Source organism: Capra hircus (assembly GCF_001704415.2).
Source record: "Capra hircus breed San Clemente chromosome X unlocalized genomic scaffold, ASM170441v1, whole genome shotgun sequence".
Taxonomy (NCBI): domain Eukaryota; kingdom Metazoa; phylum Chordata; class Mammalia; order Artiodactyla; family Bovidae; genus Capra; species Capra hircus.
The window spans coordinates 48127239-48143165 of NW_017189516.1; the positions used below are offsets into that span (position 1 = coordinate 48127239).

The following is a 15927-nucleotide window of genomic DNA, read 5'->3' on the forward strand; positions in this document are numbered from 1 at the left end:
TTAGGAACTGTATCATGGCACTCAAAGAAAAAAGGCACCAACCCAGTTAAAAGGCAAAACCACTGCTCTTTTTTCCCCTAAATAACATAATTAACCCTGTGGCTTTCTTATTAGAGCCTCTTCATGGGGGCAGGGAGGCCAATCATTTAGGCAAGATTTTAGACAGAATCATCAAGTGCTAAGGTTTTCAAACAGGTTATTTGGCCCAGAAAGTGATTCAGCAGGAAGTCCTGTGAATCTCATTTTTAAGAAGGTTCCTCAGCAGTGACTGATCCCTCCTTAAAAGGATGGGAGGGTGGGGCAGAGCAAACTCGGTTCTCCCAATTTCCCTCGGAGTTCAAAACAGAGCCGTGTTTTTCTGACTGCAGGCAGGTGGTGGCTACATTCATTGAGTTAGCGGCCTGCAAGTCAGATCCAGCTTTTGGCATGTTTTGTAAAGCATGCAGATCAAATATGCTTCTTACATTTTTAAAGAGTTGTTTAGGAAAAGAAAAGGAGCTCCTTACAGGAAAAGCTTTAACCTCTAATTCACTGTGTCTGACCAGCTTTTTTATGAAATAAAAATAGTGTATCACACATGCATAAGAATTATCTGAAGAAACTTTTCCTTCAATTAGACATGTATATTTGTATATATGCAGATATGTATGTGCACATCTGATATAAAATCACTTCTTTTTTTAAATATTTATTTGGCTACACCAGTCTTAGTTGGGGCATGAGGGATCTAGTTCCCTGACTAGTGATCAAATCGGGCTCCCTGCATTGGAAGCAAGGAGTCTTAGCTATAGAACTATCAGGGAAGTTCTAAAATCACTTATCTCACTATAAGGTGTGGTTAAAGAAACATTTGAATAATAATACTAAATAAGATGAAGAATTCTGTTCAGAGAATACAAGCAGTGTGCTTGGATTAAAAAAGATAAATACAACTAGTTAATTTTCACCTTCAGCCCTTAAATGGCCTCAAAATCAAGTTCAGGCCAGGGACACCACTAACTCATGTACTCCTGAACTAGCTAATCACCCCCCACCCCAATCTGCCACACAAAGGAGAGGAGCTAGGGGCCAAAGAATGATAGAGAAGTGCCACCTCTTAACCAGCTAGGTGGTTCTAGCAAAGAATCTTCCACCAGAGAACCGCAGGAAAACAGAGAATGCCAGAAGGTGGGGACAAGCACTGACCTCATCTGATTAAAAGCAAAAATAATGAAGGAGGAAAAGTTGCAAGGGGGCGGGGTGGGGGGGAATGGAGACCAAAAATAAGGTGACTGAGGACCAAGATCTTAGGCAGCATGGAGATGGGTCCCAGGTGAGCAAGTGAGAGAAAAGGAAGACCACTGTGGAAACAAGTCTTTAAACTAAGCACGTTAGTGACTTCCCTGATGGTCTAGTGGCTGGGACTCTGTGCTTCCACTGCAGGGGGCCCGGGGTCCATCCCTGGTCAGGGAACTAAGAGCCACCAAGCTGCATGGCAAGGCCAAGGAAAAAAGTAAACTAAACATGTTAATTTTCTTTTGTTTTCAGAAGCCATTTCCAACAGCTCTTATCACTCAAAAACTCCTTTCCAGGAAGAATTCTAAGTCTTCTAGAAAACTGGGATTGGTGTCTAGGGTAGAAGATTCAAGAACTGAAGTAGAATGGTTGGCCCTGTCCAGCCCCAAAGGTCCTTAGGAGGTGGTAGGAGATAGATGCAAGGGGCTTCCCTGGTGGCTTCGCAGAAAAGAATCCGCTTGCCAATGTAGGAGATGTGGGTTCCATCCCCGGGCTGGGAAGATGCCCTGGAGAAGGAAATGGCAACCCACTCCAGTATTCTTGCCTCAGAAATTTCATGGACAGAGGAGCCTGGTGGACTTCAGTCCGTGGGGTTGCAAAGAGGCACACAACTGAGCGACTACACAACAAGAGCTTCAAGGCTTCAGCTGGATTAGAGGAAGAACCTACAAGGTGGCAGAGAAGCAAGGTCTGATTTGCTGTGGTCCCCAAGTTATGGACCACACCTAGGACAGGGAGAGAGGGGGCAGAGAGAAAGGAGAAGAGAGGCCAGAAGCTGTAAGGCCAGCTGCAGACCTCTGTTTCCAGGAGACTTGCCAGTAACTGGGCGAGGACGGAAACAGTGGAGGGTCTGGGTGACCCTTGAGAGGAAATCACTTTAGATACATTGGAGGGATCTATTCCATGCATACATGGGGGTTTGCTATGCAGTCAGAAATACAGATTTGGGCTTGAGGGCACTGGGGTTAGGGTTTCTTTGAGAGGTGTAGATATGTTCACAGGGAAGAACTACATAGACTTGCAAAAAGAATAAGACAAGGGGAGGTGGGCTCAAAAGTACAAGTTTCCTTCACCTCACAACATTGTCTTTTGAGCCTAAGATGGGAGCGGGGGGTTCTTTTAATTAGAAAAACAAGGGGGAGAATGTGGGACATTAATGAAACGTTGTGGAACTCTAGGACTTAGTTTCCATTGGGAGAAAAGAACGAAAGCCATCAAAAATACACAGGAGTTCACGTTTTAAAATTAATAGTGCAAATTACTAAGACTCTTAACAGTTTTAGACTCTAGAAGATACTACATAGACTTAGGGAAATACAGAGAACTCAGTGCACCAGTATCTTCTGGTATCAGTCATTTCTTTTTTCTTTTGCACTTGGCTGTACAGGCTCTTAGGTGCAGCATGCAGGATCCAGCCACCCGACCAGGGATGGAACCCAGGCAGCCCCACATGGGGAGCAGTGTCCCAACCACTGGACCACCAGGAAGTCCCCTGTTCTCAGTCATTTCTTAATTTAGGTTTCCTTCCCTAGTCTCAGGTTGACTTTCATTTCCATACTGATCAGAGAAAAAGTCTAGATAGATCATCTATAAAGTCTTAAGGAGAAAACAAAACCCAAAATCTTAAACTCCTGGAGGCCCCTAGCTTCCTATCAAGCTCTTTGCAGACATTGTCATCCTGCATTTGACTACAGTCTGCATTAACTGATAACCACTTATTACAGTGCTACTCACAGTGGGGTCAACTGACCCACAGTATCAACATCCTCCGAGAGGATGGGGTGTGGCCCCAGACCTGCTGCAGCAGCAACCATTCGAGTGCAGCACAGCACATCTGGATCACTGCCTGCCAGTTCACACTGCTTATGCTGCCCGAGGCTTCTGAGTCTTGGGCACACAGAATCACCTGAGGGTCTTTAGAGAAACAGCAACCCTCAGTGGCCTTAATCTCTGGGGGGAGTGCCTAGACGTGGGATTCTGTGACATGATTCTACTGCGCAGCTAGAAGCACTGGATTCTAGTCCCCTCCTCAAAGATGCCAAAGGAGGAAAGGAAAAAAATTCTGGATGCCCCCCCCCCCACCACTCTTTACATACACATAGAGCTGAAGCGCTCAGATCCGAATAGGAGCACTCACGGTCACCTCACCTGCCATTTTTGTTTATGTACGTCGCTAAATAGCCATGGTCCTGCCAGGTGTGCACTGACTCCGTCATCCCCTGCTCCTGGAAAATGGACTGGAGGCCTTTCAGAATGGTCTCACCATCAGCTGGAGAACAGGGGGAAAGGCAAGATGGTCAGATGAAACACTGAGAAGCAAAGCACAGTTTGATGAATGAACTTTTGAGAAACCCTGAACAGAGCTATGGACATCACTTATCCCCTTTGTCATGAGCTAGAACTTTCTCAACACTATAGGGCGAGGCTGCAGATTACCAGGTAACACAGTAAGAATGGCAACACCAACCACAGAAGAACTGTGCCAAAAATGCAGACGGATAATTCAGCCAACTAGAAACAGCATAACAAAATGTTCAGCCTAGCCAGAAATCAAATAAAAACACGATAAAAGACATTCCACTTTAGATGAAATAACTTAATGAGGATCTAGAGTACTAGAAAAGGGTTTCCATCCACTGTTGATGGGTATCATAAATGACTTCAAAACTTTGGACTCTGTATTCCAGGTGTTCTGCAATAAGGATGCCTTGTTTTTTATTATTGGGGAAAAACAAAAGAAATTGCACCACTCAGTAACCTACTTTTAATTGGCAGAAACTGAAAAATTCAATATGCTACAACTTGCTAGGCATTCTGATGCCCCTCTCTCCCATCCCACCAGCTACCCCCCAACCCCCACCAAAGTGGAGCTCAAGTCAAGGACTGAGATCAAGGTTATAGAAACTGCATTAACCTCTGCAGGTTTACTTGCATCCAGAATCTTCAAGAACATCTAACAGTATGATACTTAGATGAAAAGCAAAATGCAATTAATTCTCTAGTTGTATCTGCCAAAGTACTCATTCCTTGAGAAGGTTAAGATAAAGAACCACAGTGAGACAAAAGGAGTTACTCTGTAGTGTCCCATGAACCCACCACAGGCTGATGCTTTTTCCACATGAAGGAAAAGAGGGCAGGCTGAGAAGCGTCAAAACAAAGCACCCTGTGCTTAAACCAAGGGCAAAAAGAAAAAAACAAAAACAAAAAAAAACAAAAAATGGAAGATCCACAGTTGACCGCAGTGTGGTTTCACAAGAAAATTACACTAGAATTCCTTCCATAAACTAAGGAGTGCCAAAATGGACTGGAAGAATTCCTTCAATCTACAGAGTTGATCTCCAATGACATTTGGAACACCGGAATGAGGGCTACAAACTAGGTTCAGAGCCCACACTGGGCAGCAGATATGTCCTATTCTGGCCTATGCAGACATTTGTAACATGTAAGTTAACTGGAGTTTGAAAGCCAGACGATTTCATCTATTCCCACTGTTGAGGGTAGAAGAGTGACCCCCCCCCCACCCCCGCCAAAATATATGGCCACATTCTAACCCTCAGAACTTGGGAGTGCAACCTGATCTGGAAAAGGGTTTTTGCAGATGTAGTAGTTAATTTAAAGATGCCGAGATGGATTATCTTCGAGTATTCAGGTAGGTCCTAATTCCAGTAAGTTCTTATCAGAGACTGAAGCCTGGAAGACATAGGAAGGAGGAGCAGGAACAGGTGAAGACAGGGAGAGACTGGCATGTGATGGCCACCAGCCAAGAACATGCAGAGCCACCAGAAGTTGGAAGAGGCCAGTGAGGACTTGCCCTAGACCCCTTAGGGCAGCGTGGCCCTGCTGATGCTCTGCTTTCAGACTCTAGCCTCCAAAACTAGGAGAGAATAGGCTTCTTGGAGAAGGAAATGGCAATCCACTCCAGTATTCTTGCCTAGAGAATCCCAGGGATGGGGGTGCCTAGTGGGCTGCCATCTATGGGGTCGCACAGAGTCGGACACGACTGAAGCAACTTAGCAGCAGCAACAGCAGCTTGAAGTCACCAGTTTGTAGTACTTTGTTACAACAGCCCTGGCTGACTAATACACCCACCAAAATATAGATTTTAACTTTGCTTAAAAAAACAAAAGCAAATGCAGTGGCAAAGATGGCAGGGAAGGAGTGATTTCGTTCATCTTCTCCATTTCCAAACACAGAGCAATTAGGGTAGCACTGCCAAACCTCACGGACAACATTTAGAACAAAACTGAACGACAGGCTGTGTGTATGCCTACATAGCATGCCGTGTGTAGGCAGAGACAAGCATTCCCCGCCCAGAAACCTGTATGATACCACCAAGTGTGAGAGGAGCAAGTGGGCACAGCAAAAGGACTTCAAACCCCTCATAAAAAAATACCAACAGGAGCTCACCCCAAAGGGAGGGGCCCCCTGCTTTCAGACGGTGCCGCCTGGCAGGCCATGGGGCCCAGGGTCGGGTCAGGGAGTATGGGGTTAGCCGAGCCCTGTGCTCAGCCAAATGACCTGAGGCCTCTTCAGGAAGGGGCCTTGAGTCCCACATCAGGAAGCGACCCCTGGAGGGGCATCCACACCACTGTCCCACCCGAGCACAATCACTGCCCAATGCGAGAGGCGACCTCCTGTCCCAGGTAAGGCTCCCTCATTCCCAGCAAAACTCTATGTTTGGGAAACTCATTTGACAAAAAATAATCTAGATGGCTTTGCTATTCTGAAAGTGGTTTTAGGAAGTTAAAAGGGGGAAGCTTGAATTTTATCCCCCAGAGCCATGGTTTTAAGACTGAATTTGGCCTCTGGGGGGGAAAAAATTTCAATGTCAAACTTGATACAAACATGTGATCTCGTTCTTTTTGGGTCTGAGAAGCCAGGGGTGGGGGGTCAGGCCACCGTGGAAGTGACCGAGCTGTGGGGCGGTGAAGACAAGTGCACCCGGCAGTACTTGAACTGTGACTAGGAAAGCCACTATGCAATTATTCAATCCCTCCTTGGCCAGAACAGATGTTTTCTGTTTTGAAAGTGTATAAAACAAATCATCACTCCCTGCAAATGGCCTCAGGCCCAAGTTCAGTTGGCACATTCCACAACTGAACACAAACCCCCATGATGGTGGAGGGGGCAGCGCCGGCAGGGCCACCCCGTGGGTCACTGGCCAGGCTGTGTGCTGAACCAGAGCCCCGGGGCTGAGCTGGAGCACACTCTATCCCTTGGGTAGGAAAAGGGGGTGTCTTTGTCTGGTACACACAAAGCCCTTGACTGCTAGCCAAGCCCAGCGTGGCGACCATCCTAGCAGAAAGGCAAAGGGGCTAACCTCCAGCCAGGTTGCAAATTGAAGAAAACACATTACAAAAGAAATCCAATTTAGTGTTCTTGTATGTCTATACTGTGGGCTTATTTCCCAATTCAGTAGAAATACCCTAGGTCTGAATGACCTTTCCGGCGATCACCGCCGCCTAGCTCCTGTGGCCATCAAGTGTGCCAGCCTTGCCAGGGACACAGGGATCACGCCATTTTGTCCACTGTTCACCTCATGTCATATTCACCTTCCTCCAGACCTGGGTGCTCCCTTGTCAGCCAAGCTGCTCCCGGCCCTTGGAGAAGACTCCAGAAAGCAGAGCTAGAGCTGAAACACCTACCTAGGATCTCTTTTCCAGAGCCAAGTTTTTAAAATGAAAACTGGAAGTCAAAGAAATGAATTCCAAAAGCCTTAACGAGGTGGCCTTCTTGGTCATCTTGATCCCAAGTGCTCAATAAATGTTTTGTGAGTCAAATGAAAAATTCATTTGGCTAAATTAATCATCCTATTTTTGTATCTTGTTGGAACACCCAGACCAGCAGTTTTCATAATCCTAGCTGTGCATTATAACCACCTGCGGAACTATAAAACTTCTGATGCCACATCCTACACCAGTTATAGACAACTTTGAGGGTGGGACCCAGGCATCACATTTTTAAAGCTCCCTGGGAAATTCCAATATGCAGCCATGTTTGAGAACCACTGATCTAAACCACTAAATACAAAAAAGAAAACCAAACTCCATCTCCAAACTAATCACACTCAAGTCACCAAAAGGTTATATCGATAGAAATAGAAAAAAGTCCAAACTCCCTGCTAGCTATAGCCACCAGTTATAGCTAGAGCCACTGCTCTGCAATTAATTATCCAATTTCAACCTCTATGCCTGTCTAGTAAGGAACATGTAACATGACCAAACAAAATGTACTTGCTGTAACAGAGTTACTCAACTTGGGTTGAAAATATGATGTGAATGATTACCCAAATTTGGGAATGCAAGATAGCAATGTCATAAATGCCTACAAATCAGAAAATGTGAAAATAGATTCAATGATAAAAGAAATATAAGCACGCCGGATTCAAGTCGACATGGTAATCCAAACTAGGCTAATAAAAATGTTTGGCACAAGTTCTTAGAAAACTCTGCCCGAGCAAGAATGACGTTTAACTAGTGAAGCACTCAGACAGAGCCTTCCACAGTGCTCAGCAACACAGCGACCTGTCCCAGGGCAAAATGTGTCCTTTGTCCAACAGGCAACTCAATGTCCTCATTTCCAGACCACTGCCCACTTTGTCTGTGTTTATTCAACAAGAACTTAAGAGGAATCAACTTGGAGGTCTGGTCCAAATTAAATACACCACTATCAAAAGAAGGCCAGGGAAGACAAGGTTTCATCTCCCTGCCTCATTTTGTCCCAGAGACCCATTTATAGGCAGGCCTCTCTCGGGAGAATGAACCTCACTCCTCTTACCCCGGCCAAATCCCAAATCTGTATATCCAGCTGGAACCTTCTTCCCGCCCTAATGCTCACCACACTGTCCTGATCTCAAGTCTGGAATCAAAACCTGGCTCAGACTTCCCTACTCCTTCCCACCAATAGTTAATAACCCTGCCACTTAAGATTGCCTGAAGAGACCCCCAGCTTCTCCCCCAAGTCCCCCACCAGAGCCTCTCTGCACCACTCAAACTCACTGGTCAGGACAGCCCTCACTTACTTCAAATGGATTGCATGGTAGTCCAAACTAGGCTAATAAAAATGTTGTTTGGCACAAGTTCTTAGAAAACTCTGCCCAAGCAAGAATGACGTTTAACTAGTGACCACTGTCCACTGTTCACCTCATGTCATATTTACCTTCCTCACTTACAGCCCTCACTTACTTCACCTCATTTCTTCAAATGAGGAAATGAGGGTCCCTATAAGGTCCCCTACAGGAGGACCCCTACAGGGTCCCTATAAGGAGCCTGCACCAATGTTCAATCCCTCAAAATTAGGCACTGCCGTTTAATCATTGATCCATAAGGTGGGCAGCCCTATGGACATAAGTTAAGTACATCAGCCATGTACTTACATCAGCCAAGCTTACTAGCCCAAATAGAAGAGAGAGTCCTGCCAATGAAATCCTATGACACTTGGTGCCCTGGCAAAAAGGCAGGGAAATATGCCCTGGTTAGATTTCCACTTCTTCAGCTTTAAGAGGCTAAGATACGGTAACCTCCTTAACTAAGCAAATTACATTAGAGAGGCTGGCCTCAGAAAATAAGCAATTGTCACACGTTCAGAAAAACTCTGGACTCTACCCCGTGACCGTGACTTGCACCTTTAAGTTTTTTCTGACTTCAAATACTTCACCTAAGAAAATTCTGGACCTCAGGTGTGAGGGCTTTAAGCTACACAACACCCAGTCTCTGCCTCTGTGGGACCACCACCCTGCCACAACCCCACTAGTCCCCTCTGCATAATTAGGCTGCGTTCCTTTCTGCTCGCCCACATTTAAGCAGCACCTGGCTTATAAAAATTAGGACCGTCCCGCCCCCCAATTTTATTGTCTCCTAGGTCTCTCCCATGAAGCTCGAGTAATTTAAGCTCCAAGAGGTTGTTAATTATTTCCATGGTTGCACCATGCCCAAGGGCTGAGGCCCCAAACCCAGCCTCCTTCCTTTCCACCTCCCACTCCCCCGACTCTGGAATTTCCAGAGCTCCCTGCCCTCCCTGATACTTGGTACCGGGCGCCCTCTGATCAACCTCCTCCACACACATCCAGGTCAGACAGCCCACCCCTACTCCCGCCTCCTCTTTTCAGACATCTGCACTCTCTCTGTGGGAGGATGGCCCTGAAGCTGTTGGCAGATCTGTTTGCAGCTCCCCACAAGAGGAAGCACAAAGGCAGAGAGAGAATCCCTTTCCCCCAAACCGGAGACTCTGATGTGTCAGAGAACCTAAGAGCCAGGCGTGGGTTGTGCAGTTTACCAGCTTTCTGGTCTTCCTGATAGACCCCTAAAAGAGGAAGCAAAGGAAAAGGGACTCCGAATACAGTTGGAAATCAGTCGAGTATCTGCTTTAAAAGTCTTCCCAGGTATCCTCATCTTCACAGTGGTGTGTTCACAGGACCGTATGCTTTGGTTACAACTCAGAACTGTACACTCGAGTTTACTCTATGTAAAATATATCATGTTTAAAAAAAATCTTCCAGAGTTACCAACCCCACTGGCATAACCACTCTGAGAACAACAAAATAGCATAAGCATTCCTCATGGGCCCCGTTCCACCCCAGCTGACAGCCTAAGGGTTCAAGAACAACATCCTTTGAACGCACACTGAGTATGCTAGATTTTTAAAAAAAAGAATATTGTGAGGCAGAAGCAACAAGGCCACATTACTGAAATTAAACGATAAACAGATGTCTTCATAGTTTATCAAAACACACTTAAATTTAAAATTATTATTTTTAAAAAATTTAATTTTAACAACAGGTCTGTGTATCAGAAGACTTCTCAGACATTCAAAAACCTAATTCATTTCCAGGGATTAAAGTGAAGGTCAAGCAGGTGCTTCCTCAGTCTGTCTCAGGTTCAACAACTTGGTCATATAGTCCCCGTTTATAACAGCTGCAGGATGATTAATCTCATCACACAAAACCCACGCCAACAGGAATGTTCAAAGCAGCATGACTCACAGTCAAAAAGTGAAAACACCCAACAGCCCATCAAGTTATAAATGAATAAGCAAAGTATGATACTATCTACACCATGGACAATTATTTTGCCATGGAAGGAATGTGATATTGACATAAGCTACAACACATGCTAAGCGGAAGAGGCCAGGTACAAAGGACCACACATTGTATGATTCCATTTATATGAAATGGCCAGCAAAAGCAAATCCCTAGAGACAAAAAGCAAATTAGTGGCTGCCAGGCCTGGGATATAGGGATCTACAAGGAATGAACAGAGCGATGGCAAAGGGGCACAGGGTTTCTTTCTGGAGTGACAAGAATGTTGTAAAATTGTGGTTATGGTCGCACAACTTGGAATATAATAAAAACCACTGAACTTTAATTAAGCAACTGTATGAGTCATCTCTCTCAGTAAAGTGGTCCAAAAACATTCAAACAAACAAATGGCACTTTTATACTCTCAGTTACCGGCGGGGCGGGGGGGGGGGGGTAATCAAAGCAACAAACTTCCAGAAGCTAGTTTCTACCCTTCGATCAACCATAAGACAGGCCCCAGAGACTTCCCTGGTGGTCCAGTGGTTAAGACTTCAAGCTTCCACTACAGGGAGTGCTGGATCAATCCCTGGTCAGGGAATGAAGATCCTGCAAGCCACTCAGCCAAAGGAGAAAAAAAAAAAAAAGAAAAACAGGCACCAGTCCAAAGGGGTCGCAAGGGGTGGTCTTCTGTACCCATCCCCACCAATCACCAGCCTCATCATTGAGCGTGTGCTTGAAGGGCTGCCTCATGTAGATGCTGTCTGAGGCCTTGGAGATGGTTTCCTGCCACTAACACATGTCTGCAGCCCTTGGCAGTGCCTTGGGTGCGATCACAGCATTGAAGCTAGTTATGGATACTGTATTGTGTATTTGAAAGCTGCTGGGAGAGTGGACCTGAAAAGTTCTCATCACAAGGGAAGTAATTTGTAATTACATGTGCTTACAGATGTTAAGCAGACACTGGGCTATCATTTTGCAACATTTCCACTTATTGAATCATTACCTGAAATGTTATGTCAATTACAACTGCCTCAATAAAAATAAATAAATAAATCCCAGCATCAGGGTGGGGCTGCAGAATTCTGAAAGGAACAATGACATCAACACTTTGGGCATATTTTCAGAGCACAGTTTCTGACATGCACAGAGAAGAAAAACTAAATCAGGAAAAAATTAAACCAAACGACCTATTGAAGTTGAATTGACAGCCATACAACACAGAAATAACACCCTAGCTCTTTTCATGCAAACGTATGTTAAGGAAAACCATATGGGACTGTTTACAGTACCAGCCACAATGACTATTTCTTAAAACTCACACTGTGGTGCACTCAGGATACTGTCAACACATTGCTAATTGCCTTGCCACCCGGCCTCCCCTTTCCCACCGCAGGAGCAGTGAAAAGGGCATTTCCCACAGTCATGTGGGCCCCCAACACCTACTGGGGAAGTGGCAGGAGCCTGGCTCTACTTTATTTTTTTTTTCCTGGCTCTACTTTAAAATAACAGCAACTTAGAAACAATCTCCTTAGGAAACTAGAGGAGGATTTAAAAAAGAGTAATCTATGAGACACAACTGTCATCCCTCTACACTCTGGAACCAGAACACTAATACCACCATAGTGTAGCTCTTCTTCCTGGTACGGCCATTTCCCTGAAGACTAGGAGACTTTTCAAAGTACAGCCACCACCCGCAAGGCTCAGTGGGCAAAGGGAGGGGGGACTCTCCAGTCCTCACATCCTGACTTAGCCCACGTGGGAGGCTAAAACCAAGAGTTATAAAATGAAGCAAAGAAAAGGGAGACTAGGCAAAAGCCTGGCTTTCTTTTGGTGGGGGGGGGGCGGAGCTGACAGTTTTTGTTCGTGGCCACAAGGCGCTGAACATCAAGCCACTTGCCCTCTCCTGGGAGCCGCTGGAGAAACACCATGACTCTGGCTTTCAGGGGCAAAAGAAGGCAACCGGCCCGGAGGTCCGTGGAGGAGACTAAAGGAAGATCACCAGGTCAGAGGACACGGAGAAGAGGTCACGGGCACAATAAACCCTCTCGCAGGGTCAGGCTCACCCTGATAGACAGGAAGGGGACATTCAAGGGAGCTAAAGCAGGCCCAGCAGCACCCCCAAAAGGACAAGCAGGTGCCAAGAGGGGAAGGACAGGGTCTGAGGTTAGAGGACAGAAGACCTGAGGCGCCTGGCCCAGGACGACCGAGCTGCTCCTATGACACTTTAGTTCAATAATGCTGTCCACCACGGGGCATGGAGAGGGGTCCAGCCACCACCTGCCACCTCCCCCCATCTCCCAGAGCGGCAGGGGGAGGGCACCCGACAGGCTGACCCAAGGAGGCAGGGCCTTCGACTCCACTCCAAAGGAGAACAAGATTTCTTTCCCAGAGTAGAAAAGGTAGGATTTTTTTTTTAAGTCCAGGAAGGATGAAATAAGTTTCACTTAAACAATATGAATATCCAGCTTTCTTCCCGCTAACTTTAGGTGGGCAGGCTCTCTCCCAGCTCAGACCTATTATGAAAAACATGTATGTTGCTATTAAAAAAATGCTACGGTTTCTGCCAGAGTTTTTACGCTAGGCTGCAAATCAACCATGAAATACGATTTCCGGAGATAAAGCAGTTTGGACTTTGTGAACTCGGATGTCAAAAATCACATTCATGTCAGAAATGCCCCGAGGCAGCCCAGGCACCCTCCTTTGCTCTGGCTTTGGCTAGGCCAGACTCAGCCAAGTCGACACCCAAGTCTGCCCACCTCAGAAGGGCCCAGGGGGTGCCTGCAAAGTGAATGCGGCTGGAGAATGGCACAGCAACAAAGACAGAGGGCACAGGGAGGGGCATGTGCTACGACAGATGGCGAGGCACCTGGGACCTGTACTTGCACATTTTCCAGACGGCTCTGAAGCTGGCTTAGATATCTAAAGGCAGCGGTGAGCAGGCTTGCTTTGTGAAGGGCCACACAGAAATGACCACAGGCTTCGCAGGCTGAGTTGGGTCCTGTCACAAACGTTTGTATGCAACTGAATTACTGCCCTTTAAAAAGGCAGCGGGAACTCCCCGGTAGTCCAGTGGTTAGGACTAGGCATTTTCACTACCAAAGGCCTGGGTTCAGTCCCTGGTTTGGGAACTAAGATCCCATAAGCCTCTGCAGCATTGCTGGAAATTAAAAAAAAAAAAAAAAAAGTAAAAACGCAGAAATCATTCTTAGCTGGAGGACGGTACAAAAAGATGCCAGAAGGGCAGGATTTGGTCCAAGGCCCTTAGTTTGCTGACCCCAAGTCTGAGATCTTTTCCAATTCTAAATTCTTAAACAACAAGCACAGGGATGTTCAGCTGTAATTCAGCAAGCTGAATTTCCAGAAGTGACATTCTAGAATTCGAGACTGGAATAATCCAAGGAACATTTTCTACATTTAGCTTAGCAACTTACTAAATATGGAAAAAAATAACAGCTAATAACCTGCATAACTAAGAACCCTGCATTTTAAGGAAAACATAAAAGTTACATTAGTAACTATTAGGAATAGCCTCACACTAGAGAGTTAAGAATATTTTAAAGTATCAGCCTTCATTTTAAAGTCTCAACTCATGAAGCTATGCTCCCACTTCAAGGACTTGGAAAAAGTGAAAAAGAAACCCAAAGCAACCATGTTGACGTATGACAGAAACCAACACAATATTATCCTTTAGTTAAAAATAAATAAAAAACCCAAAGCAAGGAGAGGAAGGGAACAGGATAACAGCAGAAATCGATGAAACTGAAAGCAAAAAACCATAGAGAAATCAGTGAAGCAAAAAACTGTTTCTTTGCAAAGGTCAATAAAATTGACAAACTCTAGCAAGACTGATGAAAAAAAAAAAAGATACAGATTACCAGTATTAGGAACCAAAGAACTATCATTCCAAATGCTGCAAATACCAAAAGGATAATAAGGGAATCCTACAAACAACTGTATACACATAAATTTGACAATTTAAGGAAATGAACTAATTCCTCAAAAAACACAAACCACAACCCGCCAGTATGAAACAGGTAATCTGAACAGCCCTATAACTTAGGAAATTGAACTTGAAATTTTAAAATTCCAAATAAAAGAAATCTTGAGGCCCAGATAGTTTCACTAGAGAATTCTACCACACATTTAAAGAATTAAACAGCAATTCTACGTAATCTCTTACAGAAAATAAAAAAGGAGAGAACACTTCCAAATTCATTTTATGAAGCCATTACCCTAACAGCAAAACAAGACAAAGTTAGCTCCAAAAGAGAAACCTACAGACCAGACCCCTCGTGAATAGAAACACAAAAATCTTTAACAAATTCTTTAAATCCTTAATTAATTTAGCAATACAGGAAAATTATTATGTACCATGACCAAATGTGATTTACTCCAGGTATACAAGTTCAATACTTTAAAAAAAATCAATCTGACATACCATATTAATAAATTAGGAAAGAAAATAAAAACACATCGTATTAATTGATGAGGAAAAGTATTTGATATACTTCAACACCCATTCAAAATAAAAGCTCCCAGAAAATAAGAACAGAGGGGCACGTCCACAACTTGATAAGGAGTTATCTACAAAAAAACCTACAACCAGCATCATACTTAACATTAATGGACAGAATGCTATCAGTAAGGAGACAAGAATGTCTGCTAAGTACTGAAAGTGCAGCCAGCTCAACAAGGCCAAGGCATCGAGATGTACTCACGGTGACAGAGCTAATAAGTTAAGTGGTAAAGCTAGGATCCAAAGTCAAGCAACTGGGCTCCAAAGATCCAGTGCTTTTAATCTCAGCACAGTTTTGTCTCCTTTAGTTATATATAGGACGAGAATAAGCCATTTGTCTCACATACCAACACATCAACAGTGGTTACCTACTTGTCGTAAGATCAGAGATCTGGGTTTTTCCCCATTTCCCTACACCCTGTAGGTAGTCTAAAATGAGCACATAACTTAAAATGAAAACACCTAAAAAGACAAATGTATAAACCAATACTTGAACAGCTTCTGCAGTTTCTTCAAGGAAAGCCATACCCTCTATGCAAAGAAAAATAATACACATGCGAACTCTATTAACAATTTAACATCCACAAAATGGTTTCTTTTTAAATGACCTATCATATTCCAAACAGAAAAGTTGGTGTTAAGCTCTTTTTCTCTCCGACCTAGACAGACCCCATTTAGAACATCAAACACTTGGACTGACAGGCCCACGACTTCCTACAACCCCAGAACTAACTGGGCCGCTTAGCTACAGCATCAAACAGTTCAAAAATTCAGTGTTAAACCCCTACTGTTTTCCCAAGTGTGATCCACAGCACTGGTTCTAAGAAAAGGGGTCCCGTAAGTCAGTCACAGGATGTAATACACAGCATGGTGACTATGCATTGGTGACTATAGTTAACACCATACTGCATATTTGCAAGTTACTAAGAAGAGATGTTAAAGTTCTCACCAGAGAAAAAACTAATTTTCAACTTATGTATGGTGCCAGATGTTAACTAGACTTACTGCAGTGCTCATTTTGCAATATATACACATATCGAATTATGACGCTGTCCATTATGACGCTGTGAATACAATGCACCTCAGTAAAAAAAGAGAAAGGGCCCCATGGTGAACCCAG

General features: G+C 44.6%; 1 protein-coding gene across 1 annotated transcript in view; it reads right to left on the reverse strand.

Annotated features, from left to right (window-relative positions):
- The window catches only part of SMS (spermine synthase), a 49120-nt gene that overhangs the window by 25295 nt on the left and 7898 nt on the right, over positions 1-15927 (reverse strand). The window contains exon 2 of the mRNA XM_018043925.1: positions 3424-3544. Coding sequence (XP_017899414.1) covers positions 3424-3544 — 121 coding nt within the window. The remainder of the gene's footprint in view (positions 1-3423; positions 3545-15927) is intronic.